We start from the raw sequence: 26,511 nt of genomic DNA, 5'->3' as shown, positions 1-26,511 counted from the left end.
AAGCATCAGTGAAGTGAAGCAACATATGGTGCTTCCTTTTGGTTTATAGCATCACTGTTCCTCTGCGACACCACTGAGGGGCATTTTTATGCAGAATTTTCCAGAGATGTAGTTTGCATATCAATAACACTTGTTGGTCTTGTGGGTGATGTTTTTTTGCATGTTTTATACTGCTGAGGATTAGTCGACAGCAAATTCCCTCTATGGTAAACAGTTTAGTTGTATTGCACTGGGATGTAGCAGCTCATTACTTGTCTGAGCAGCTGCTGATTTTACATCTGCAGCATGGAGATGAATTTGGTGGTTTTCTGTCTGGTTCCTATTGACTGATCTGTTCTGGGACAGAGTAAAAAAGATAATGAACAAATAAATTAATTCACCTCTAAAACGGGCGGCATTCACTTGACTTTGAGTGCTCTGTTTACTTAGCCAGAAATGAAAGGGGTGGCAGAAACAGTGGGCACTGATGATGTTTAGTTGTCCTGCTTACTCACAGGGGAAACTGCAGATTGAGATTTCTGAATGTTTGTAAAACAGAGCTCAACCTTATGCAACACATTCTCCCTATGACCTCGTCACATATTGACATTTGGTCTTGGACTTTTGCCACCTTAACTTTCGTCCTTGTCCTGCTGCGTTTCCCCCTGACACCGCTGGTTGCCGTTAAACTATAATGGCAACCGGCTCAAATCATGCCGACGTCAAAGGACGCCTTTTTTTGTTGGTTTCTGATGCTGCAAGTCACTGCCCAAGTGCTGGATTTCGACGACTTCGGAGTGAGACCGGGCTCCCTAACGCAGGGTAAATTGTAACACAGACTTTTTTATGTGGTTACACAGGGTCGATCCTTTCGTGCTTCCGGCCAGTTGACCACAATACCACCAAACAGTGACCCACAAAGTTCCACAGAGATTGGAGGTGTTTCGGCTGAGTTCAGTAACAAAGAGTGTTTTGGAAAATTTAAGTAAATTTCCATGTCATACTTGTTTTTTTGATCACTGAGCTGTATAGTCACCAAATCCATCCATATATCAGCTTAACAACGGTCTTGTTGCCTAAAACAGAGCACCATTTTGAAATTTGTAACCAACTCCTTAGCTAGGCTAGATAAAATTTCCACACAGCGGGGTTAGTTGTAACGCCAGCCTTCTAAAGCCAGTGTTGGGCTGTAACACGCTACAGTAATAAAATTACTTTTTCCAGTAATGAGCAATGTAACTAATTACTAATGAAATTTCAGTGATAATATTACAGTTACTCTAAAACCAAACAACTCGTTACAACGTTACTTTTGTTATGACATTGCCACGGACTTGAAATACAACAGTCACATCAGCGGACTCATTTTAGTAACAGTCACGCTGTGCATGCACGTCTACAGCAGCAAATTAGTTGGAAACGTTAACCTTAGCAGTTGGAAATATTCCCATTACTGTAATTTTGTCGGGAGGAAAGATGACAAGACTAAAACTCGTGTGAAAAACACGTCCTCAAACCTCCGGTCTGAAACACCTCGGCTACTACAACCGACAAGACAACAACGTGAAGCTCCAGGATATACACCCCGCCAAAGGTGAGCCCTCCTTGCTCGCAGAGGTCAGTTGTAGCCCTGCACTGGCTAGACAACCAAAACTGGATTTTACGTGTGTACAGCTGCAGCTACAAAGAAGTAGTGAAGCTTGTGGCTGGATATGTTGTGGATGAAATGTTGCTTTGAGTGACTCTCCATCTTTCAGGCAGAACTTTGGGAAAATACTGGTCACAGGCAACTGAAGACCCCCAGGTAAATAGAAGCTATCTATCCTTAGCTACACTTACTGGCAATTACCCTGACATTCACACAGAGGCACACACCTGAGTTTTGGGGAGATGCACAATTACCGAATTCATGGGGTAACGGAAAAGTAATATAACGAGTAGTGTAACGAATCACTGTTGGCAGGGAGTAATAAGTAAAGTAATATAATTACTTTTGAAAAGGGCAAAGACTAATGAGTAATATATTACATTTTCAGAGTAACAAGTCCAACACTGCCTATAGCGCAGTTTCTCTATTTTTGCCTTTCAGACTTATTTTAAGTTTGAGCTAATGTCCTTAATTAGATACTTTGAAATTTAATTTGTAGGTTTCTTACTGACACAGTTTCACAGTCTTGTCAATATTCATACATTCAATACTCATATTTTGACATGTGGATCTTCCACCACTTCTCAGTACAACAGTAGAAGAAAGATAAGTTCTAGAAAAAAACAGCAACTGTTTGTTTGTAGCAGAGATGTGCATGTTGTCAGAATAAAACAAAAAATGAATTAATCGCAAACAGTTTTAATGATGCCTGATGAATACTGAAATCTCTGTGCATTACTAAAATGTGCATGCATCTCCTTCCAAAATCATTTCTAAAGATAAAGCAGGACAAAAACAGGAGGGTGGGCTGGAGGGCGGATTCAACTGAAAAGTGCAAGTGCAGCTGCGTTTAAAGCTCCAGCCTCAGCGAGTTATATGTATCTACGTTACTTGAGGAATGCATGGAGAGTATTGCGTTACTTTTTCGGGGGTAAGGACACCGGTTGCCACCCAGCAGTGGTGATGAAGGGCAGAGGAGGCTCGGGTGTGAGACTGCAGCACGGTGCGCAGTGACCGGCTGCATCCACTGGGGGAGGACCGAGCACCGCCTGCACGCGCTGCGGTACATGAACGACTTTCTCACCGAGGCTCTCCATCATCACACACACACACACACGCGCACACACACTCACACACACACACACAATGGGAGGGATACCGGAGTATAGGTAGGGCTACAGCGGCAGACAGACAGATGTGTGATGCTCAGACTCAACCATGGGGCCATTTCCCCTCGCCTGCGTGAAGGTAAACTTTTACCCACCATCGCGTCTTCTCGCCGTGACCGTGCGGAGCTGTCATTGATGCCAACTCGCCGCTCGCACACCTGCTTCTCTTTTTCTTTTTTCTCTTCAGTGATAATTGCTGCCAGTATAGCAGGAGCGATGCAGCAGAAACGGGGGCTGAAGTGGCGATAGATCCTGTTGAATTGAGACAAGACGTCGAGACGCAGCCAAAAAGTGTCCTCCTCGGAGTGCGTCAGAGCACGGATGTATATAGTGGATGATATGCTCGCTGGTTGGATACGACGAGGGATTTGTGATATTACCCCCCTAAATCAATACGGAAATTTGGGCAGAAGCGAAGAGCTGCATCCTCACCTAGCCTACCTCCCCCTCATCCTCCAGCAGATTTATTTGTAGGGGGGCTGAGGCGATCTCGTTTGGCCCCTTTTCACATGTAAGTATGAATGTCAGAATGAAGCGAGGCTGTTTTAATGGGCAGGAAATTTCATGCGTAATGTCTGTTGTGAACATAAATGTCTTCCTGCATTCGTTTCCGTGAGTCTACCTCCACCTTCACTACATAATAATAATAATAATAGTAGGCCTGATAATAACAACAACAATAATAATAATATGCCTGTGAAGTTTTACCGCCCTTATATCGCAAAAGATGCGTATTATCCTGGATTATGCAGTCGCCAAAACAACGGACATCAATATGAATATTTTTTCTGCCTAAACCAACTGCTGTTGTCTCTTCTCTTGTGTTTTCCTCGCAGCTCCAGAGAGCGTCAGCGGGGTAAAGTCCTTCACATTCACCGGAGCTCCGAAATATAACAGCAAAAGATCCAGTTTTTTTCCTCTCATCACATAAAATGGCAACCAGGAGTGACCACGGAGGATCAAAAGACGCATTTGGGCGCAAGAAGCCGCGGTCGTGGAGGATTTAACCACCTGATGGGCACCGGAGACACCGAGGAGAGACTGTTTCAGTTGTAGCTTGTTGACTTGGTGATTTATAATGCTGAACAAATAAAGGGCGCTGCAAGTTTGACACAGAGCGCCTGCGTAACAGGCTATGCCACCGGCCCTCACATTTTTTGGTTATGGTAATGATGTCATAAAATATTTGGAGGCCTGTGCCTGAGCGGGAAGACAGGCTGATCAATATCTCCTATCATGTAAGTAGCCACATGGACTGCTCTCAGCATGGACCTAATTGAGGTGCGTTTGTTGCTCTGACATTCTCATATTCACAACTGATTGGTTGATGCCTCATTTTCTCTGTGTGCGCGCGCCGAGCTGCAACTTTTATCCTCTGGCCTGCATCCACGTCGCCCTGAGGCGGTTACTGTAGCGCTCACGGACCGAACCTCTCATTGACTTAAAATGGAGTTTGCCATGGTGGGTGCGGACGGCGGGTGCAATAGTCACCTGCCGTACGGATATGCCCAAGCTCGCGCACGGGAGAGGGAGCGCGAGAGGGAGCGCCAGGCTGCCCATTCGAGAGCGGCGGCTGCCGCGGCCGCTGCCGAAGGTGGGTCCGGTGCGGAAGGAGGAGGAGGAGGCGGCAGCGGTAGCGGCGGTGGTGGCAGCGGCAGCGGCAGTGGTGGCGGCGGCTGCGGCGGCGGCGTGGGGGGCTCCACCTCCACCTCCTCCTCGAGCGCTCATCTCCTTAACAACCGCCAGCATCAGTCTCGCGCCGCCTCCTCAGCGAACGCCAACATCAGCAGCGGCGGTACCGCCTCGCGCCCCTCCTCCTCCTCCACCTCCTCCTCGCAGCCGCCACAGCACCAGCAGGAGCCCGAGCAGCAGCAGCAGCAGCAGAGAGTTGTCAGAGAGCGGAAAAAGCAGCGCGGCGTCGGACGGTGGAGACGCAACCGGACGACTCTCGGCGGGGACCTGCGCCACTCGGAGCTGGCGCTGCTCGGATCCGAGGAGGACATCATGATAGAGGAGGAAGAGGCCGAGGGAGCGGAGGAAGAGGAGGAGGAGGAGGAGGGGGACCGGGGAAGCAAGAGGTCGAGTTTTCTGTGTAACATGGATGATGAGGAGGAGACCGTGTCGCTCACTGACAGGCGCCCTCAGTCCGGATACGAAAATGTTTACAGCGAGTGCGGCTGCTGCGAGAGAGTTGTCATCAACGTGTCGGGACTCAAGTTTGAAACTCAGCTCAAGACTCTCACTCAGTTCCCGGACACTCTCCTGGGAGACCCCGACAAGCGAATCAGGTACTTCGACCCGCTGAGGAACGAATACTTCTTCGATCGGAACCGACCGAGCTTTGACGCCATTCTTTACTATTACCAGTCAGGGGGGCGGTTGAAAAGACCCGTCAACGTCCCGTTTGACATCTTCTCCGAGGAGGTGAAGTTTTATGAACTCGGGGAAGAGGCGATCCTCAAGTTTCGGGAAGATGAGGGTTTTGTCAAAGAGGAGGAGAAGCCTCTCCCGGAGGACGAGTTCAAGCGCCAAATTTGGCTGCTTTTTGAGTATCCGGAGAGCTCGAGCCCTGCCCGGGGCATCGCGGTCGTGTCCGTCCTTGTTATAGTAATTTCTATTGTCATTTTCTGCCTGGAGACGCTGCCAGAGTTCAGGGATGAAAAAGAGTATCTACAGCCACGACACAACTCCACTCAACCTGACCACGGATTTACTCCTTTCAACGACCCGTTTTTCATCGTGGAGACGGTTTGCATCATCTGGTTCTCCTTTGAGATTATAGTCCGCTTCTTTGCGAGTCCGAGCAAACCGGCTTTCTTTAAAAACATTATGAACTCAATAGACATTGTATCCATTTTGCCTTATTTCATAACTCTCGGCACGGACCTGGCGCAGCACCAAGGCAACGGGCAGCAGGCGATGAGCTTTGCCATCCTGAGAATAATCCGCCTTGTCAGGGTGTTTCGCATCTTCAAGCTGTCCAGGCACTCCAAGGGGCTGCAGATCCTGGGTCATACCCTGCGCGCCAGCATGAGGGAGCTGGCCCTCCTCATATTCTTCCTGGTCATCGGTGTCATCCTGTTCTCCAGCGCGGTGTACTTCGCCGAGGTGGACGAGCCCACGTCGCAGTTCACGAGCATCCCCGACGCGTTTTGGTGGGCCGTGGTGACCATGACGACGGTGGGCTACGGTGACATGAAGCCCATCACCGTGGGGGGGAAGATAGTGGGCTCCCTGTGCGCCATCGCGGGCGTGTTAACCATCGCGCTCCCGGTGCCGGTCATAGTGTCCAACTTCAACTACTTTTACCACAGGGAGACCGACAACGAGGACCAGACGCCGGTGGTGGAGAGCATGCCCCCGGGGTGCCCGTATTTCCCAGACTTTTTAAGGAAATTCAAAGGCTCGCCCTCGGGCTCCTCTCTGGGTGACAAAGCGGAGTATATGGAGATGGAGGAGGGGGTGACGGAGTCGCTTTGCGGGCTGGACAAGAGCCCCAGTAAAGGAAACGGCACAGACATAGGCAGGAAAAACAGTACTAACTCCAAATCCATTCAGACTGACGTGTGATTACAAGTAGAGTTTCCCTTTTTTCTTTTTTCCCTAAAGAAGAATACACCCTATAAAGACACTGTATGCCCAAGAGCAGGTGGTCCCCATGACACAAGTTTTACGCACGCCACAGAGCCCCACACACACGCACAAACACACACACTCACAGGCCACTAATTGGCAGGTTGAAATGTTTCATTCACTCCATCTCAGACTAGTATCTCCCACAACTTTTAGAGAAATAAAAATATCATCAATGAGTTTATTAATGAATTTGTCTAACCTGTGCGGGCTTCCAAATCTGACATCAAATTTAAAGTCTACATGACAGGCTATGCATTCGCACTTTATGAGTTTCATCTGTCAATAACAGAGAGGGGGTGGGGACGATGGTTTTGCTGTTATGCAATAAAGTTAAAAAAAAATAATTGTTTGCACTAATGTAGAATTTGCGCTGGGTTCGGCTGATTTTTATTTCAGAGACAGAAACTGTAGGCCATGCAAATGGCAATAATTAAGTCATCCTCTGACCACTTAGCTGAAGAATGTTTGAGGAACTTCCTCAAAGAGAGCAACCTAATGATATTAATAACCTCTTTCATGCGCTGCCAGTAAAAAAAATAAAAATTGGAGTCCAATAAAGGAAAAGCCTGAGACAGATAAAAGACTTTTGTTACTGTTCCAACACTTAATATGAACAAAGAGCTCATTGATAAGACACAGCATTTAGCAGTCATCAAATAAACCAGGGCTAGAATTATTTCTATGACATCTACACAAATATGCTTTTCCACACAAAAGCCTTGTGTTGTTGACCCACTATGAGAGCTAAGCACAGGAAACATCAGAGTTAAAAAAAAAAATGGCTGGAGAAATGACTTGCCCCGCCAGGTTTTGTATGGACAGGCTTGGAGCCTTGGCGACAACAGTCTCCCCAGTTTCATTTAAACCACCTCAAAATGACAATATCCCTTTACACGGACGCAGATGGAAAGCTATAGCAAAAACGACTCTGTTGTGGAAAACTCCTCGGAGGGGAGCTTGCGAGCAACTTCCTCTCCTGTCCGCTGGACTTCGTGCACAAAATTTCTTTTTTTTCTCAAGAGGACTATGATTATCTCCGAGCTCAGAGGATCTCCGGGATGTGGATGTCTTCCAAGGTATGTAGCCTGTGTGTGACAGTGATTTTTATCCAGTCATGATGAAAACAACTCCCGGTGTCACGGGAGAGGAGCCAATAATGCTCCTGACAAATGTGGAGAAATATCCGAGGGATGACAAACACAACAAATGCAACCCTCGCGACACATAGGACATTTAATCATGCCTCATTTTAATATTCATTTTCAACACTTGGTTGACCCCGAGACCAAAGAAATGACGCATGACGACGCGTGCGTAAAATACTGGACGCTGGCCGAATATGGCGCACATTCCAGTCACCATGTGGTCGGTAATGTTTCTCCTGCACAACCTTTATGCTACACTCAGGGCTACTATCCGACAACATTACAAACACCTTCTCATTCATAATAACTGTAATTATTTATTTAATGTGACATCAGGTCAGCCTGCTGAGGACAAAGGAAGGTTTACCATGAAGGACAATGTGGCTCCTTATTAGTGTCTGAAAAGATGCAGTAGTCAATTTTATATATCTCTGAAAGTGCTGCAGAGTTTACTTCTGTTTTCTGGACTGTCTTCATTGCACTCATATCAACAGTTTCCTTGTTTTGTTTCTGCTCTCCAGTTGTCATATTGATAATATCACCACCTTCCACAGCAGGTGTGACATGATATGGAGCCAGAGTGTATTGTTTCACTGCAGTTATCCTCCTAGCACCATCATTTTTATGATTTCAAAGTTAATTTTTTTGTTGCCTGAATCTTTACATGTCATTCTTCAGATATTAAACGTGCATACAAATTTTAAAGACCCCATCTCGGTCAATTTTGCAACTTCAACTGGATGTTTTAGCCTCACCCTGCAGAGTTTTACACTAAAGGCTGTTTCCACATTCAAGTTTCCCTGTGTCTCACCACACAGTAAATCTGAGCAGCAACAGGACAAGTCGTTTGAAATATGAAACTTACACAAGTGTGATCTGTGGAAAATGGAGGCCTGAGAGTGGACTTTAAAGGGGAGTAAGAGACTAATTGTGTCCAGCAGTTAAACTTCTGAAATGTAATATATTTGCGTCTTTATTGATTCTGGATTTTTTAGTGAGGAAAGAGATGTTGTTTCAAGATAAGTAATTGAGTTTTTTATTGAATAAACCAACACATTCTCACTCCGACCTCGGGTGCTTTGGTTGTTGATGTTCTGGGACGCCGTGTCAAGTTCTGCCTGTTACATGCATTGTCTCCCTTCAAGACACATTTCAGTTTTCACAGGAAATTTAATGTTTACATACAGTCTCTTTCAAAATAAACACACTGAGTTAGCACAAACAGGCCCAGACCGTGGATATCTTTAGAGGCGATCCTCATTTATTCCTGACAACTCTGACAGCAAGCGGTAAAACAAAATCTTCGTCAATTATGACCATATAACTCGAGCCCCTGCACAAGTTAAGTGACACAAGAATAAGTTAGCATGTAATACAATACGTTTAGGCTGAAGAATGAACTTATAAACAGCTTAACAGTACTAAAACACAGAAATTACTACAAGACCAATATCTCTTACCTCTCCCATGGAGCACAACAGCAGAAGGGGGGAGGCAAGGTGGGACACACCCCTTTATAGGTGGGGTGCCTTCAAAGGTGAATGTAGGGGTACAGAAACTGAGTATCAAATGTTCCACATATTGACTATGGAGGCCTAAGTGTGTCAGGGAATAACAACTGAAACTAATTTTGTACAATTATAATACTGAATACTGGTTTACTTCCTCAAGTTGAGTCAGCAAAAGTATGTGATCAGGTTCAGAAAACAACATCATGGTTTGGCTCAAATAAGTTTGTTAATGTGATGTAACATCATGTGATATACAACACTAGCGTAGCATGCTACACATGCTAGTGCACTAGGTTGTCATTAAAATTAGAAGTCTAACTTTTGTTTTTAGACAGGAAACATGATTGTAGAAAATAAGTATGGCACACTCTGGCTCCATATGCATGTCTCTTATTTTGATGTTTCAGCCTTTGGGCCTTCTTCAAGATCAAGTGTTGATCGGTGATTCTGAAGAAGGCTCAGAGGCCGAAACATCAAAATAAAAGAAATACATGTGGAGCTGGAGAGTGAAACACTTGTTTTCTATAGTCAAGTCTACTGACAGTGATCAGCGCCTTGTTATAATTCATGGTGTGCGTTACTTCTATATTTTACTCAGGAAACAAACAGCGGCTTCCAGGGTGAAAATCAGGAGTTTGTCTGACCTTGGAGCACGGTCTCGCTCCGAAGTCATCAAAATCTGGCATTTGGGCAGTGGCTTAAGGCGTCAGAAACCAATTAAAAAAGGTGTCCTTTAACATCGGCATGATACGCAGCCAGTTGCCGTAATAGTTTAACTGCGGCCGGTGGCATCAGGGGAAAACGCGGCGGGACAAGGACAAAAGTTAAGGCAGCGAAAGTCCCTGAGGGGCGGGTGGGAGTAATGGTGGATGGGTCCAACAAACACAGACTTTCACCTGGGAGAACGGTGTTCGCGTCCCGTAAGATTATAAAGCCAAACCCTGTTCTTATTTCTTAAACCTAACCACGTGTGTTTGTTGTTGAAGGAAAAAAAAAAAACATTAATTTGCGGTGTTGTACCGATTTATTTTATTTTGACAGAAACTGTATGTTAAGGTTAAATTTCCTGTGAAAACAGAAGTGGATCTTGAAAGAAGAGAAGTTGACACAATGTCCCACAACGTCAACAACCAACGCACCCAGGGCACCTTGCACGTTGTATGTGGACATTGAAAGTCCACAACCAAAATGTCAATATGTGACGAGATTGGAGTGAGAATGTGTTGGACCTTGTTTGACCCATCCACCTCCCCTCCAGTCCACTGTGCAAACTCTCCTGCTCTTGATACTACAGCAGTTGCTTGGAGCATCAAAAAATGCTGCGCCCAGCGTGTCTCATACCGCCGCTAAAGGGCGCGTTAGTATCTGATACCAAGGGCCACTGACCAAACATTGGTAGTTGACGAGTTGGGAGTGAGACCAGGTTGATTTGTCAGCATTTGTTTATAATCCACAGAAAGTTTCTGAACTTTTGGGGTCATGAGAGTTCTCTGTAAAAACTCATATGTTTGGAAAAAAGTTACGAATATATATAACTGTTGCTCCCAGAAAAAATTAAAAAGCCAAAATGTAACTTTGCAGTACTTTGCAGTGTTGTGAGTATTAATAAAAACATCAAGAAACAAAATACTGTGCTTAGAAATATTCCAGTTTTGTCACAATCAACAGACACTTACATTCCTGCCCTCTGTCACTGCCTCCATCAGAGCTCCTCAACATTCCTCAGCACATAATCACTGCATCAGCTAATTTATTGCACTGTGTGTTTATATCCTCAGAGGAACTATTCATACAAGATATTTTCAACACCTGCACCCACAACCACACACACACATATACACGCCACACACACACACCATCCTGGTATGGTGCCAGCTCCTCTTGATACCTCACACTTAGCACTTACATAATGTGGCTTATGGCAAGAGGCGCAATCCAAAACATTTTTCAAGCAAAGTGTGTGGGTCAGGCATATTCTTAGGCCTGTAGCTGCTGAGCTGACTGTGAAAACCGCCTGTATCATCCTGAGCCACAGGACTGAGCTGAATGGTTCTGACTCTTCGTAGAGTCCCATTGTCACGTGCGCGGCGAGCCTTTGTAGTGCAGATTTAGACCATATGGTCGGGCCATGTGACAAAGTGAGAGTTATTTATGGTTATTTCTCAAAAGGTATTCCATGACTGTCAAAGGACACAGAGGAGAGGTGGAAAGAAAGTGAGCGCGTGGGACATAATGTCAGAACAGGTTATGTAATAACAGAACAAATGAGTCGAGTTGATCAACAGAAAGTTTATCGCCAGTTTTGCAAAGGAAGTGAAGAGTTTGAGTCACAAAGACACCAAACATTTGCTGTTGTAGCTTCTGCAGTGTGACAATTTGCTGCTTTATACCATCGTAACATGAAGACTTTTGGGTGCTTTGTCCTGTTGCTCAGCCAAAATGAACAGTTTGGAGATTTTAGTTTAGACGATTATTAATTTAACTTGAACTGACAGATTTACTGATAATGAAAGAAACAGTGCAGTTGTTGTGGACGGACATCTCATTGATAAATTTACAGTGCTCCATTCTACCACACAGTGCAAACAGTGAACAACAGTAATTCAGGTTTTCTTGTAGAATGAAATCTAATCTAGTGTAATCTCTCGTTTTCTTTGTGTTCGTCGTTTCATCACAACTACAAATGCAACTGCAGCCAGTATCTAACTATCACTATCCCCATTCATATTTTAAGAAGCTACAAAATATATCCAGCTACAAAAATATACCGCAAAGAAATTATAACGGAAGTACAGAGAGTCACTGCTGTGGAGATGGTACACTGTCTTGTCTTGTTGCATTGGTGTGATTTGGCAGGGTAGTTGCAAGTTTCAACTCGTCTCATTGGGAATCGTAGGTCTGAACTGGGCTGAGGGATCAGAGGTCAATCCAATCAGCGGAATAAATGTTGGCGTTATATGTTACTGCAAAACGCAGATAGGTTACATTTGTGTTAATGTGTAGCCGACACATTGAAACTTGACATTTCAACAACACTGTGGTTAACATGTGGTTAGATTTAGGCACAGAGAATATTTATATATATAAATTATATATATATATATATATTATAAATAAAAATATTTTATAAATAAAAATTATTTATATATCACTTTAGAAACGCTAATATGATACGTATGAAACGTACTGTATGTATTTGTGTTTTGCAGAAATATACAACGCCAGCATTTTCTTCTGGCGACTGAGCAGATCCAAAGCTGGATTACCAGTCAGGCAAAGTGGGAATCTGCCCGGGTTTTCTACTTTGTTGTTCTTAAATGAATAAGAAATTTGTTTGATAATATTCAAGTTTAAAGCACAATTAAAAACTAAACATGTAAGGACCCTAAAGGCTGTGTCTTAAAGACAGAGCCACTGTCAAACCGATTATTACTTTTGTTTATTTATTATTTAACCAGGAAGTCTGTTGAAATATATTGCCTCTTCTTTGAGAGAGTTGGGATCAAATGGCAGTGCAGGGTATAGACATGAGGGGCATTAAGGGTATCTTTAATATTTCAGTTAATAACATGAACTAACTGAGATACAGCAGACCTGGCAGAGGGTCATATTCTAGGTGAGAAATGGCAGCTGGTTTATTGGATCCTGGGAAAAATGTATTTGGGGGAATGTGTTTCTGAAGAATGTCGAGTTCTACCAGTACAACAGGAACAAATTTACCTTAAACTATTGTGAAGAATTACTGCCTCATGGTTGTATGCCTCTGCAAACGAGCTGCAGTTTACATCCATGTCTGTCCAGACTCATATGAGTAAACAATGCTTCAAACATGGATTTTGCTGCAAAGAAGCCTCACAAACGTGAATGCTGCACACGTCTTCAACACAGCAGCACAGAAGATCTATACAATCAGCACAATTTCAAGGTGGAGACCCAAAATTAGTGTCACCAGTTCAGTATCCCTTTCTGTTCCTGAGTTATGACGTTAAATAATGGCCAGAAAACACTCTGATGATGTCACAGTGAAGTTGCCCTTTGACCTTTTGGATATAAAATGTCATCACTTAATTATTATATCCTCCTGAGACCACATTTTGGGTTTACTTGACCTTATGCTTCATTCTACTTAACTAAGACCTGTTGTTATTGTTTGTGGACACATTTTTGTGTCATCTAGTGGTAGTGAGACCACAATACACTAATACATGTAAAAACAAGATGGCAGCCATCTCTGCCAAGTCGGTCTACAGCTGATCCTGAGACAAAAGTGGACAAGGTCCAAAACCTGATCATATTTTATTATTGAAACGTGTTTATTTATGATTCATAGTGTTTGTAGCTTGATACGGCAACAAATTAGACCAATTTTAGCAACAGTAACAAACTAGGAAGTACTAGTTTGAGGATATTTGGACTTTATTATCGTTGACAATGTTTAGATTTTTATACTTATCAGGTCCTACTGATCCCAAATAGTGAGGAGAAATTAAAAATGTATACAAAACAATAGTTTGGGTCTCAGGAGGATATGCTATCAGACATTTGTGTGAAACTTTGTCACAATTAGCGTATGAATTAGTAACTTCTGGCTAAAAACATGTTTTGTGATGTCACAGCGACCTTGACCTTTGACCTTTGACCACCAAATTCTAATCAGTTCATCCTTGAGTCCAAGTGGACGTTTGTGCCTAATTTGAAGAAATTCCCTCAAGGTCTTCTTGAGATATTGCACTCACAAAACGGACAGACAACCCGAAATCATAATGCCTGCAGCCATGGCTGTTGCAGGCACGGACTCATAAAGACGTGGCTGTGTCAACCATAGAGTGCAGCCTCTCTGCAGTGTCCACCGTGATAGCTCGTGATACATCATGATATCAGTAAATGAAGATGAAAACATCAATTACTAAAATATAAAAAACAATAATCAACACTCTGTCACATGGCTGTAACGGTCATGAAGCTGGCAAAAAGGTTTGACGACTAAAAGGCAGAACAGCTCCAGAGCTAAAATGTCTCCGACTTTATCAGATCCTCTCAGACTGTGTCGATTAAACAGAACAGGCCAGTATTCAGGGTTTCCAGTACAGTGATCACACTGGCATCTACATTTACAAATGTTTTATTGGATTAGGCACCTCACAGCCCGCACCCCACATTTTATGTGACAGTCGACTCCTCTATATTGAAACAACCTGCTCTGCATAACAGAAGCAAAATTTGTGCTGACAACCAGAGGTCAAAGTCACAGCTGACCCTGCTGACAAATGGCTCATTGAGCTGTTCAGAAAATGACTTCTACCTGCAGCCAAGACATCCATCCATCTTCTACATCTGCTTATACCTGTTCAGGGTCACAGGCGGCTGGAACCAGTCCATAGAGGCATAGAGGCAGGGAACACACTGGATGGACTGCCAGCTTTTCACAGAGCTAGAATAAACACAAACAAACACATTAAAGGGATAGTGCACCCAAAAATGAAAATTCAGCCATTATCTACTCACCCATATGCCGAGGAAGGCTCTGGTGAAGTTTGGGATGTGAGTCCTCACATCCCTTGCGGAGATCGGCGGGGGGAGCGGCTAGCACACCTAATCGCAGACGCCGCCCCAGACTAACGTCCAAGAACACAAAATTGAATCCACAAAATATCTCCAACATGCTCATCCGTAGTGATCCAAGTGTCCTGAAGCCCCGACATAAAAAGCTGTTTAGAAAAACGTCATATGAGCTCTGTTTTTAGCCTCACTGTAGCCTGGTCATATGAGCTCTGTTTTTAGCCTCACTGTAGCCTGTAGCTCTGACTGCTTCTCTGTGCTCTGCGATGTTTTAGAAATTATTGCATTTGCTTTATCTGAGTTTATTTATTAAACTTGCGACTGAATGTATAAGCCATGAGATAAATCATTTTACTTCACTGTTCCCCTCATCCTGTCTAAAATTTAAGGTTTTGAGATGTCCTCTTTTTCTTAACACACTCAAAACTGAAAGCAACTTGTTGACCATGAGACAGCACAGCCATTTAAACCACACATAAGTTTTTATAATGTTCATGATACTGGTCGTAGATGTGATTGTGGATCAGTCAGAGGTGAGAACTGACGGTTAAATTTAATGGCAGATTATTACTGTAATAATAGTGCAATGTGGGCAGACACCTCAGTGTGAATTTTGAACTCTTAAATGCAGTGTACTGTACGCCAACTAAAATAGTTTTACAGTTATCGCTATTAGATTAATTTTCTTCTGCTTCTTTTTCTTAACATTTGAAACCTGCATTGTTTCCAAGTTTGCGAGCTCTTCTTTTCTGCCTTTGTTTCTGCATTGGTACTTTAGTTTATTATTTGTGCATATAATAAATTAAAACAAAAGAAAATATACAATAACTTCAGAAAATGCAAAGGTGGGATGAAAAACCCTGAGGACTTGTAAAAGGAACCCACCTAACACTGAAATTAGAGACAGCTGCATATGCTTGCCACCAATTTCCAAACAAACAAATATTTTTACAAATATCCAAAGGCAGAAAAGAACAATTACAAAACAAGAGATTAAACAGATGAAGGAAGAAACAAGAAAACAAAATACAAGTTCCCAAAAAGAAATACTAAAGATTATAAAAACAAGAAGGAAAAGGTAAATAAAAACAAAGATTACAATAACATATATTTGCACTGCTTACACACACTGTGTCATAACTCATTTGCATAATACTGTTCTCTGTCACGAGAAATTGTCTGAGAGTTTTAAAAATCAAAAATGAGGAGTGACTGCAAAGTGAAGCCACATAACCACAATGACCTGTCGATCACTGGAATAATGTGAAACTATTGACAGGGATGTGTAATGTGTCACTCCCATGGTTGTGCGCTGGTGTGCACGCTCGTGTGCGCACCTTCATTTATCTGGCCAATAGACACTTCTATAGTTAGTAAACAGTGATGATGTAGACAAGGAGCGTGTGCATTTTGGCAAAGGAAGTATGGGGGACCACAACAGCTTGTCAAGCTGTGCAAGGGCACTAACCAGCAAAGATCGCAAATGCAGTAAACCAACAGTAACCCTTCAGACATGGTACCTAGACCCTAGCGTTTCCACCACAAACAGTACCCTTAAATGTGGGCTGGGTTGTTGTCACTCACTGCTCCGTCCAGCACTCACTGTATTTCCTCATTACTGGTGACACAGAGGGAAGTCTGCACCTTGTTTATCGTCCACAGAATGAGGCTGCACACCGACATTTTCAGAACCAAATAGAACAGGCTGCAGTGAGAGTCTCTCTCCATGGGAAGTTTAAAAATAGCAGGTTTGTGCATTTAGTCCTTCTCAGGTAAGCTCAGGGGTTTAGTGTTGCTGGAGCCCACAGGAACGACGGTCTGCGGTGCTTTTCAAAAAAAAAAATCTCCGAGTGAGGATTAGAATATATGCAGTCCTGGTTGAAATTAATTAAAATAAACGCTTGAAGATTCACTCATTACTAAAAGTGTATGTCACATAAAAACTAAAGTGATGGTCAAATATGGAATATTTAAGGTGTGCTGATGGTTTCACGTCGTCAACTCATGCATTGAGTAATGTTCCACCTTAAAAGTTTACTAATAAAACTCTTCACGGTATGAACAGTGGTTCATACCGCTTCCATCAGAGCCTCAAAACCAGCCACAACTCACCCCTGAGCAGAGTGACCGTCCTCTACTGACCAATCAGACTGCAGTTCTCACAGCTCCACCTTTTAGTACCAGATCTGTGTGCTAGGTACCCCAGCAGAGTCATATCATGTGCATTCCCTCAGTACTTAACAGTATCATCAAGGTGTAAAGTGTGCCACTCTAACAGGAGAGATAGAAGGCAGACAATGTGTTCTTGCCCACTCACAGTCAGATCTAATCAGCCAAAATAAGTGAAATTACAAACGGTGTGTAGGAGATTTAAACATTGTGTCAGCACATTGCTGCTTACAAAAAAAGGTTAAATGTTAAGAATTTGAGCAGCGAAGTTCTTCTTGCTCTCACAGTAATTTGACTCATCAAGCAGGGTTTTTTTTTGTTTAATAACTGTAATGATTTTGTGGAAAAATCATTAATCGAGCAAAATTACATAGACTGGAAAAACATATTAATGCTTGTTTGTTGAGAAAAGACTCATGTACCATTTTTAAGTAATTATTGTAAATAATCTAGATGAGCAGTCATGCCTCTCTGATAAAATCTCTTCCTTGGAAGTTACAGAGCAACATGAAAAGAAAACAAAACCAAAAAAAAAAACAAAACAAAAAAAAAAACCCAGACTGGAATTTCATGAGGCTGGAACGTCTCTCCATTCCTCTGTCCTGCCAATACATTAATCAGGCCTGATAAAAGGCTGTCAGCTAGTTGTGCTGACCAGCACACACAATTCATGATCCCAGCTGCTCTCACCCTGTTAGTAGGCTATTTACAATAATTGTCGTCCCTTTTTAAAACAGGCGGCTCGAGCCACCTTTTTGTAAAATTATTAGCCAATGGTTCAAAGAGGACGGGATTAATTTATCAATTTCACCTCAAGAAGGAAGTTTGACTCTGATTATTGCGGAGCTCCAGTCCAAACCTAAGGTGAAAGGCAGCTGAGAGAAAGAGCCTGAGGCAGTGAGGAGTAAGAAGAAGATAAGCTTTTAACCAGGTGAGAAAGAACGACCAGCATGACCCTCCCCTGACCAAAGATTATCCAATCACTGCGTAGTAAGTGGGCACTGCAGGCCTGTCAAGCTTTGGATTTAAAGAGTTTACATAACTGAGTCTATGGCCTCTCTAAAACCAAAAAACACATCAGGTAAAATTGTTAGGAATGCATTAAATAGTGTGTTTATATATTCTAAATAAGGCTGCAATTGTTAGCATGTCCAGCTAACTAACCTAGACCCTGTAACTGTTAGTAAATAGTATGATGTTTTTGCGTTGACGTAGAGCCTATGCCGTAGCCTGACATGACCCTCCCCAGAAATGTAACAACACGTCGCAGCAATGCAGACCTCCTGTCTATTTTTGTAAGTTGAAACCATTTCCCTCGGTGGAAATGAGGCTTCTATTTACGTTCAATTCACAAATAAGAAACAGTAAATTGCGAAGACAATTAAGCCATCACAAAAATAGCATTTTAAGTCTTGTGTGTGATTTATCCTGGCTTCATATGAGCAGAGGAAAAGTCTGATAGCGGCTAGACTAATTTATACAATGTAACATGCTTGTGCTAATAATGTTAGCATGTTGTATTTGTTTGGAAAACACGTTTATTATAAGACAGTTGTTTTGTCGGTGAACCTCGTGAGCTGTAATGGAGACAAATTTTGAAACGTTACCTTTGTTAAATGTTGCTGTTGTCCCTGGCTTCATATGAGTAGAGGAAAAGTCTGATAGCGGCTAAGCTAATTTATACAATGTAAAATGCCATAGGCTTGTGCTAAAAACATTAGCATGTTGTATTTGTGGGGAAAATGTGTCCAGATAAAGACAAGTGTTTGTCTGTGAATGCTGCGAGTTATAGTGAAGCTGATTTGTGTACTTGTGTTTGACATTGTCTCTATCAAGCCATGTTTAATGTGTGTTTAATGCGTGTTTTGAATCAATTACACTTTACAGCACTTCACAGAAACCCCACCGCCGACTACTGTTTTGGAGGTGTAACTGCAGAGTGACGCAGACACACCACTGCACAAGTATAAAAGCTCACAACGGCGTAGGTGACGTTCGTAGGCTACGGCGTCTGCCGCACAACTATAAATCCAGCTTAAGCCTGTAATTTGACCCGAGTGGTTACATTGCAGCCTGTTTCGCTGCTGCTAGCTGCAGTGCTGAAAAATCATTGCTCCCATGAGTCACTCAGGTCAAAAACATAGTAAAATAGGGTCCAGGTAGAAAAATACCAAAGAAAGCTGTTTTATTTCTGTCACTTTTCTATAACACTTAGAATAACAACCTGAGCCTGTCAGTGGCAAAACATTATTTAACAGCACGCTGTTGCCCAGAAAATTATGTTGCAGCTTGCTCTCACTCAATACTGGACCAATTTCGAAAATCGTTGCCTCAGTTAGTCACCTAGACACAAAAACACGGGGAAAGGGTCTGGGTTGAAAATAGCAAAGTTCCCCTTTAATTGCTCCGGGCCATCATGTGGTTGACAAAGACTGTTTGTCACCTCACATTTTCCACGTAAACAAGACGTTCACAGCCGAGTCTAATGAAAGCCGTTAATAAAGCACACTTGGGATTACAGCCCCGGTGTAAGTTTAAACCATCTTGCGGTTTCCATGTAGCAGTTACATAATGTCTCTCTATTGAAGGAAAGCAACCTGATTCTTTGTACCCTCCACTGTATCCCCTCTGTCTGACAGCGTCCCAGGCTTTATTATGTTACTTCATTCTTAGACGTGTAGATTGTATTGCTAATTACACATATGCCGCCGTGTTAGGTTTCTCCACCCACAGAAAAATCAGCTGCTTTGTATGCTGACGCTATTACCTTACAGTTATTAGAAAAACAGCAGTTGTTGCATGTTTAAAAGAGAAGTGCTGATTTGGTTCTATAGGTTCCAAAAATGTGGCAAATATAGAATAAAACACAGATCAATATTTACAATATAACGAGGTATACCGCTCCGTCTGTTTACCTGCAGTGTACACGGAGGTATGTGTGGTCAAAATGTTGATTAAGTTTGCTGTCACACACAGACAATCTGGGGCAACAGAGGATTACAGATTTGTTATGGCATTGGGAAAGGTAAGCATTTCAAAGATTTGTCATATCAAGTTTAGGCTTTTTTTCCCCCTCATTTTCCAGAGTGCTACCTAAAACCCCACAGCGCGGCAGCTTTTTATGAACAAGCTTGAGATTTGATTAAATGGAGCAGCTGCTCAACCATAAAAAAGTTTTCTCTGCCGCTCCCTGTGAAGATGAGCTGGTGAGCAGAGGACCGGCGCCCTGCTGGTCCTGTAAACTTTTGAGGGGCCGCAGATGCTGATCGCGCTGTGGGAATCAAAAAGCACACACACACACATATCAGTATGTGTCGGCAAAATCATCGGAGTGTGAACTCACGCTTCAGGAGTCATCTGCTGTAAAATGTAAACATTTAGCTCTCTGAGCGTCAGGTATATGAGACATATGGGCTGAGTTTGCATGCTCTGAGTGTGGGTTTCCTCCAGGTTACTCTGTGCCTGTAGAGTGTCAGTGTCTGCATCAGCTCGCACAAATTAGCATACATTTCTTTTTTTTATTTGGCTTTTGCAGATACAAGCTTCATGAATACCATTTAGAAAGTCTATCGCTGATCTGCAGCTGCTCGGGAATATATACATGAAGCTGATTTGTGTACGTTTGAAGTCCCTGAGCTTTCGGATTGCAGTCTCATGCTGAGGAGGTGTTTATTCAAATTAAACCCAGTCTTAAAGAATGATGCTTTGAAAAAAGGATTATGGAAAATGACAGAGCAATAAAATTAACAGTGCAGCTTCCCTGACTCTGATACTGGTCACTGCAGGTGAAACAGAGTGGAGAGGAAAGCAGATAATCTTTATGGATGGCATTAGTCAGCATTAATGTTAGGAAAGTTTGCCCGATGCTGAGACATAATCAGAAGGATACATTGGTATTTTTCAACCTGGACTCTAATTCCCATGTTTTTGTGTCTAAGTGACTCATGGAGACATTTTTAAAAACTGGTCCAGTATTAAGAGAGACCTCTGCAGCAGCAGCAGGGAAACAGGCTGCACTGTAATCTCTGTGGGCATCTGTGCACCGTCAATTCACGTCCACTAAAAGTACTTGTTTTTGTCAGTGACAGGCTCAGATTGTTATTTAAAGACAACATAAAGGAAAACAAATAAAATGTTTTCCTTACCTTTCGCTGATGCAGTCTGTTTGTGTGTAAGTCCCGCTCAAGGAGAAATCTTGTTCTGAAATCTCCGACTTTTCTACATTGTTAAAATCTGCTAAAAATGCAGCTACGGTACTGACAGTTTTACACTTTCTGCACTCCAGCACAACAAATTCATCCCAGCACTCCTCTCTCCAACTTTCACTAACATTTCCACCATTGTTTTTCCTCCAACAAGTCATCTCTCACGACATTTCAGAACAGGACTTCTCTTTATTCAAGAAACATTTCATTTCTCTGTAGGGTGTTTTCCGTAATGTTGTCAGACACTTATTGTTGGAGCAAAAATATAGTTTTATTCATTTATTCTGTCCTTAACTAAACAAGGTAAATATAAATATACACATGCAGTTATTGAACTGAACACAGGGTGGAGCATTCATGTGTGAAGCGGATATAGGTGAGCTCCAGGTAATGAAAATCAGGTGTGTGGAATGGGAAGCACTGTATTGAGAATAAATGGATCGCCACATCCAGAGAGATAAAGCACACTGGACATTGGTGTATTGTTAGCACACAACACGTCTCAGGAACAAGACCATCCAGTTGCACCTCAGTGGCTTGTTTAGACCTTTTGTTAAAAGTCTCTACACTTATAATGACAATATGAGCATGTCAGTGACAAAAACAAGAACGTATAATTGAAGTGTATTGAGGGTGCACAATTGCCCACAGGGATTACAGCACTTTCAATATCAATATCATAAATTGTTTTTCCCATGAGTCACTTAGGCACAAAAACATGATAAAATAGGGTCAAGGTTGAAAAATAGTTTCCCTTTAAGTTGTCCACATGCTCTGATGTCTGTAAATCAGTGAATCAGGGCTTTCCCCCAACAGCAGACCAAACGTTAGTCGACCAGAAAGGTCATTAGTCACCAAGATTTCATTGGTCGCTTAGTCAAAGGAAAAATAAACGAACAAACAAACATGGGAGCTGCGCCTTAAATCAAAATCTATATGACTGGACCATGTGGGAATTTACTTTGAAAGGACAGACACAGGAAGTGTCCACGCTCAGCAGTCAGAGAGGAGTCAGGTTAATTTCCAGGGCTGGTACCTGCGGTTATTCCACAGGCTAGTTAATAACATGTCGGGCAGGAAATCCAAAGTGTGGGATCATTTTGAGAAGGTGAAGGACGAACCCAAGGTGATATGTAAACTCATCTTCATTGGTCGACTACAAACATGACGTATCATCTGAAACATGGAAGTAGCTACATGCCCATTAGCCCACAGCGTCATTAACAGGCGGCTCGCTCAGTGTGTGACGTGCACTTGTAGATAAAATATAGGCCTATATTAATGAAGGTTCATTAGTACGGTTTTGTATTTCTCTGTAATGTAGCACAGTGTTAACAATGTTACTGATACTATTCTTTCTCACACCTTCAACTCAAACCACCAAAATATATCATTTAATAATTAAATATACAACGTAAACATGCGGGAGACTAGTTGACTAATGAGCCGAAATGACGACTATTGGTCAACAAGGAAAATTCTTAGTCGGGGGCAGCCTTACATTGAATACATTTTTGTGCCACAACCCCTGTGAAAGGACTCATTTCTATCGGGATATGATCCAACAGTCCAATAACATTTTGAAAGTCTAGAAGAGCTGCACGAATAGATAATTTTATCCCATTCAAGTTAGCTAAGTTTCATAGGAATGAACGGGCCCCCACCTCCAACAGTGCATCCAGTTCTCTTTATACATCCATGGTTGTAGCACTGAAAAGCACTTTTTGGAGCGGAAGTCGTGGGTTTAGGCATTATACTGTCTGTACGCTAAAAGATGTGGTAATATCTTGTTTCTTTTTACGTCATGTTACCTGAGGGCCAATGGAGTCAAAGCTGAAATTACTTTGTGAAAAATGGCTTACAATTATTTAGGACGTTCTTTTTGTGAAGGTTGTTTGAATATATTCTTGATTTTCTTAAACCTTAACAGTCAGGACGACGTCGTTGTCAAAAGGCTCAACCCATTATTGATTTATCTGATTTTACAGTTTGTTTTCATAATCTGTCGTTGGATCAGTCCTGCAGTTAAATGCCGACCACATGCAGTTAAACAATTTGTCTAAAAATACCTCGGGATGCTCATGATTAGATTAGACAACAGACAAATGCTCCTTTTCCTGTGCACCAAGGACTCGTGTAGGACGAACCAAAGCCTATGACATTGGGATGGCGGGGTCCGGCGGCGCGTCACATTAATGTGCTGTCATTGTCTGCATGATATTACATCAGGCTGGATGTGATGTAACACTTGTGCTGCTGCTAATTGTTGTGCAAAGTACATGTATGCTTCAGTCTCTCTGTCACATTTTAAAACAGGAGAGAACTTGTAGGTTTGTAACAACTGCAGAGCGTTTTTCAATCAACACATCAGGTCTTTGAGCGTACGCTGCTGAATAATGTAACCCAAATAACAGGCTTTAGAGAGGCCCTGACTAATGATGAGTCAAATTACATTAATAATGTAGGCCTGCTATATTAGGCTACAGCGTACGTACGTCTCATGCAGCCTGAACTTAGACAACATCCTACATTGTAACTAACTTCATGTTATATAGTTTTTCCTGAACACCAGACTGAAATGTTTCAAAGCAGCATTGTGGAGGAGCCTACTGGTCCGTCCACTTTTAGATTTTTCCATGTAATGATAAGGAATACTACCAAAAGTAAAGCTTTATTAATAAAAGCTATTTGTATTGATTCAAATGGGAGAGAATTAAAACCAACTCTGCATCTCTACAGAGCTTTACAGCCTCTTTCATCTGATTTTTTTTTGGATGCACAGACTGAAAATTGACTATATGGTTCCATCTTACTGCTCTCATCAATCCCATTTACAGCAAACAAGCTCTAATAGAGGCGAGGCAGATGGCCGCCCACCCAGAGCCCGGTGCTGCTCAAGGTTTCTTCCCGTTAAAGGGAAACTTTTTTCTTGCTTCCGTCGCCTTGCTCGCTCATGGGGGGAATGTTGGGTCTCTGTAAATTATAGTGTGTGATCTTGACCTGCTCTATACGCGTCTTGTATTAACTTCTGTTGTGAATTGGCGCCATATAAATAAAACTGACTCGACTTTATAAACCCAATGTACACAACCTGTCCTGCAACAAACAGCAGGCAGAGAAAGTTAAAATCAAAGGCTCAGTTATTTCTCTGGAGTTAGTGGAAACTAAAACAGAGCTAAGGATAGTAAAATTAGCGCTGCACAATATATGGTTTTGTTAGCGTCATCGTGATATCAACCTGGGCCATAAACACACTGCAAAAGACTACGATACTGCACTCAGGGATTTTTTTGAGTTAGTTCAAGGTAGAAAATGGCACTTTAAAATGTGACTATTATTCTTTTTTAATTGGCACCTTTTGTGTACAAGTCAGTTTCATCAATAAAAGAATGTTAGAAATAATTTCCTTTCATTTTTTAATACAACATCCAACTTGTATTTTATCAGTAAACTGAAAGCAGCAAAAGACAGAACTGAGTACACTTTCATGTTTTTTTACTGCAAGTATTCCCAGGTTGTCAAATACCACACTTCCCCTAGAAATACCCACTTGCACTTGGTTGTGCGCGTTCACGTTTAGGCTAGTGGTGTCCCAAAACAGAACTGAGGTAGTGGAAGTGGTTTCCAACACTTAAAACCTGCTGTAGATTCTAAGGGAGCCCCAAACCACACTTTCAACGAAGTGAAAGATGAAATCTCCCAGAACACCTTGCGAAGTCAGCAAATTCAGCAAGTTCTGGAAAACAATTTGTTACTGTACGATGGAATGTAGGCTATACAAACAACAGATGGTTGGACTAGCGTAAACTCATCAGCAACTCGGTTGAACACAGCGTCAGAATTAGGGATGGGCAACACAAGCAAAAACACTATTCGAAAATCGTGGCAACTATTTGACAATTTTTCGAATAATCCCCCCCCCCCGGAGCCACGCACACAGAGATCCATTCATCTTTAAAGGCCCAAACATACTCGGTTGGAACGGACTCCGCGGAGGTCCGCGCGGACTCAAAGCGGACATCCGCAAGCCCTGTGCGCGCACACACCGGTGACTGCTCGGCATGTATTTTTCACATCGTGGGGATTTTTCACGGACATTTTTACAGGAAACTACAACGCAGAAGTGCGCTCGACTATGAAAGCCCGAATGACTGCGGAAATTCCTCACGGGGTAGTAGTCTCTGCATGTTTCTCCTGTTTGTAGAAGAGCATCAAACTAGCTGGTAGCCCATCTCACACTGCTGTAGCAATCCTAGACTGCCCTTGTGCGGTTAGGAGCTGAATTGCATGTCAAATGAAGGGGGGGAAATAAGACGGCGAATAGTAATAGTCGCATTAAAAAATCGATTTTTCAAAAATAAAACGACTATTAGAAATTCGAAAATCGTGACCCATCCCTAGTCAGAATATTTAAACAAATCGACTTACCCGAACAAAATCAATCAGAACTAGAAGACGTCGTAGGCGCCTCCTGTTTTCAGCATTTCTTCTCCGTTGATTCATCAGACGGAGAAGAATAAACATAGCACAGGCAACACAAGCGCTGGAGCCGTTTTCAAACCTGAATGACTACCAGTATCTTGTGTCGCTACTACGCGTGACGTATGCCTGCACGTCGGCCATGCCGATTTGCATGAAGTGGTGTCTCATTTCATAGGGAAAGATCTCTACCCTAATATTTCTCACTTCCCTCATCAAGGGATATCTCACAAACAATGGCACTCAATACCAAGTGGAAGATTTAAGGGGTAGAAATGGGATTGGGCCTAAGGCATGCCCCCTGGCATCTGATAGGGAACAAAACTTAGGCTAACTTAAGTAAGATAAAAGATCATGTTCTGGGTAAAAAACATTACGTTTGTTATGTACGGCAGACCATCGGCTTAGAGTGTCAGGGTCTTATAGGGTGCCTTTGGTGCCATGTCAAAGCATCGAGATTTAACAACATAGGAATGAGAACGAGCTGCATTATCACAATATTCAGAGACACTGTTGTGTACTTCCTCATATCATGCAGCTATAGTCAACATCAGACCTGAATTCATCAGGTGGACAGATACACAACCCAGATGGGAAGCTCATGTTGCTCCTTGTCTCCTGGATGTGTAAATAGGCAACTGATTGCTAACACATCAGCTATACCAGCCTGATAATGTCAGGCTCAATAATATGTCAGGTCTGTGATCTATCTGTCAACTTGTTTAGGAGTCCTTCACAGCTCCACTAGAGCAGCTTTAAGTTAATTCCCCTCGAAGGTACAGCAGTTGAGTTGCTGGGATGCTGACATGCGCTGCTTACTGTATGTCAGCAAATTAATCATTCAGTGCTCATCATCTCTCTTTGACTGGGCGATTCATGCAAGACGATGGACATGAGACAAACTATTTTCCACCACCTTTCACACCAATCAAACGAGCTGGCAGACACATTTTCAACTGAGGATCTTTCCAGAAAAATGTTCTTCGAAGTGCAGATGGCTCACTGTGGGGT

General features: G+C 42.7%; 1 protein-coding gene across 1 annotated transcript in view; it reads left to right on the top strand.

The window, feature by feature from the left end:
* Positions 1-4,242: 4,242 nt before the first annotated feature.
* Positions 4,243-26,511, top strand: part of kcna4 (potassium voltage-gated channel, shaker-related subfamily, member 4) — a 79,673-nt gene continuing 57,404 nt past the window's right edge. Inside the window, exon 1 of the mRNA XM_050042333.1 lies at positions 4,243-7,508. Within this exon, the coding sequence (XP_049898290.1) occupies positions 4,243-6,366 (2,124 nt within the window). The 3' untranslated portion in view covers positions 6,367-7,508. The remainder of the gene's footprint in view (positions 7,509-26,511) is intronic.

Source organism: Epinephelus moara, chromosome 1 (genome assembly GCF_006386435.1).
Source record: "Epinephelus moara isolate mb chromosome 1, YSFRI_EMoa_1.0, whole genome shotgun sequence".
Classification (NCBI taxonomy): Eukaryota; Metazoa; Chordata; class Actinopteri; order Perciformes; family Serranidae; genus Epinephelus; species Epinephelus moara.
Note: the sequence above shows the minus strand (reverse complement) of the source record. Positions and strands in the feature narration are given on the sequence as shown.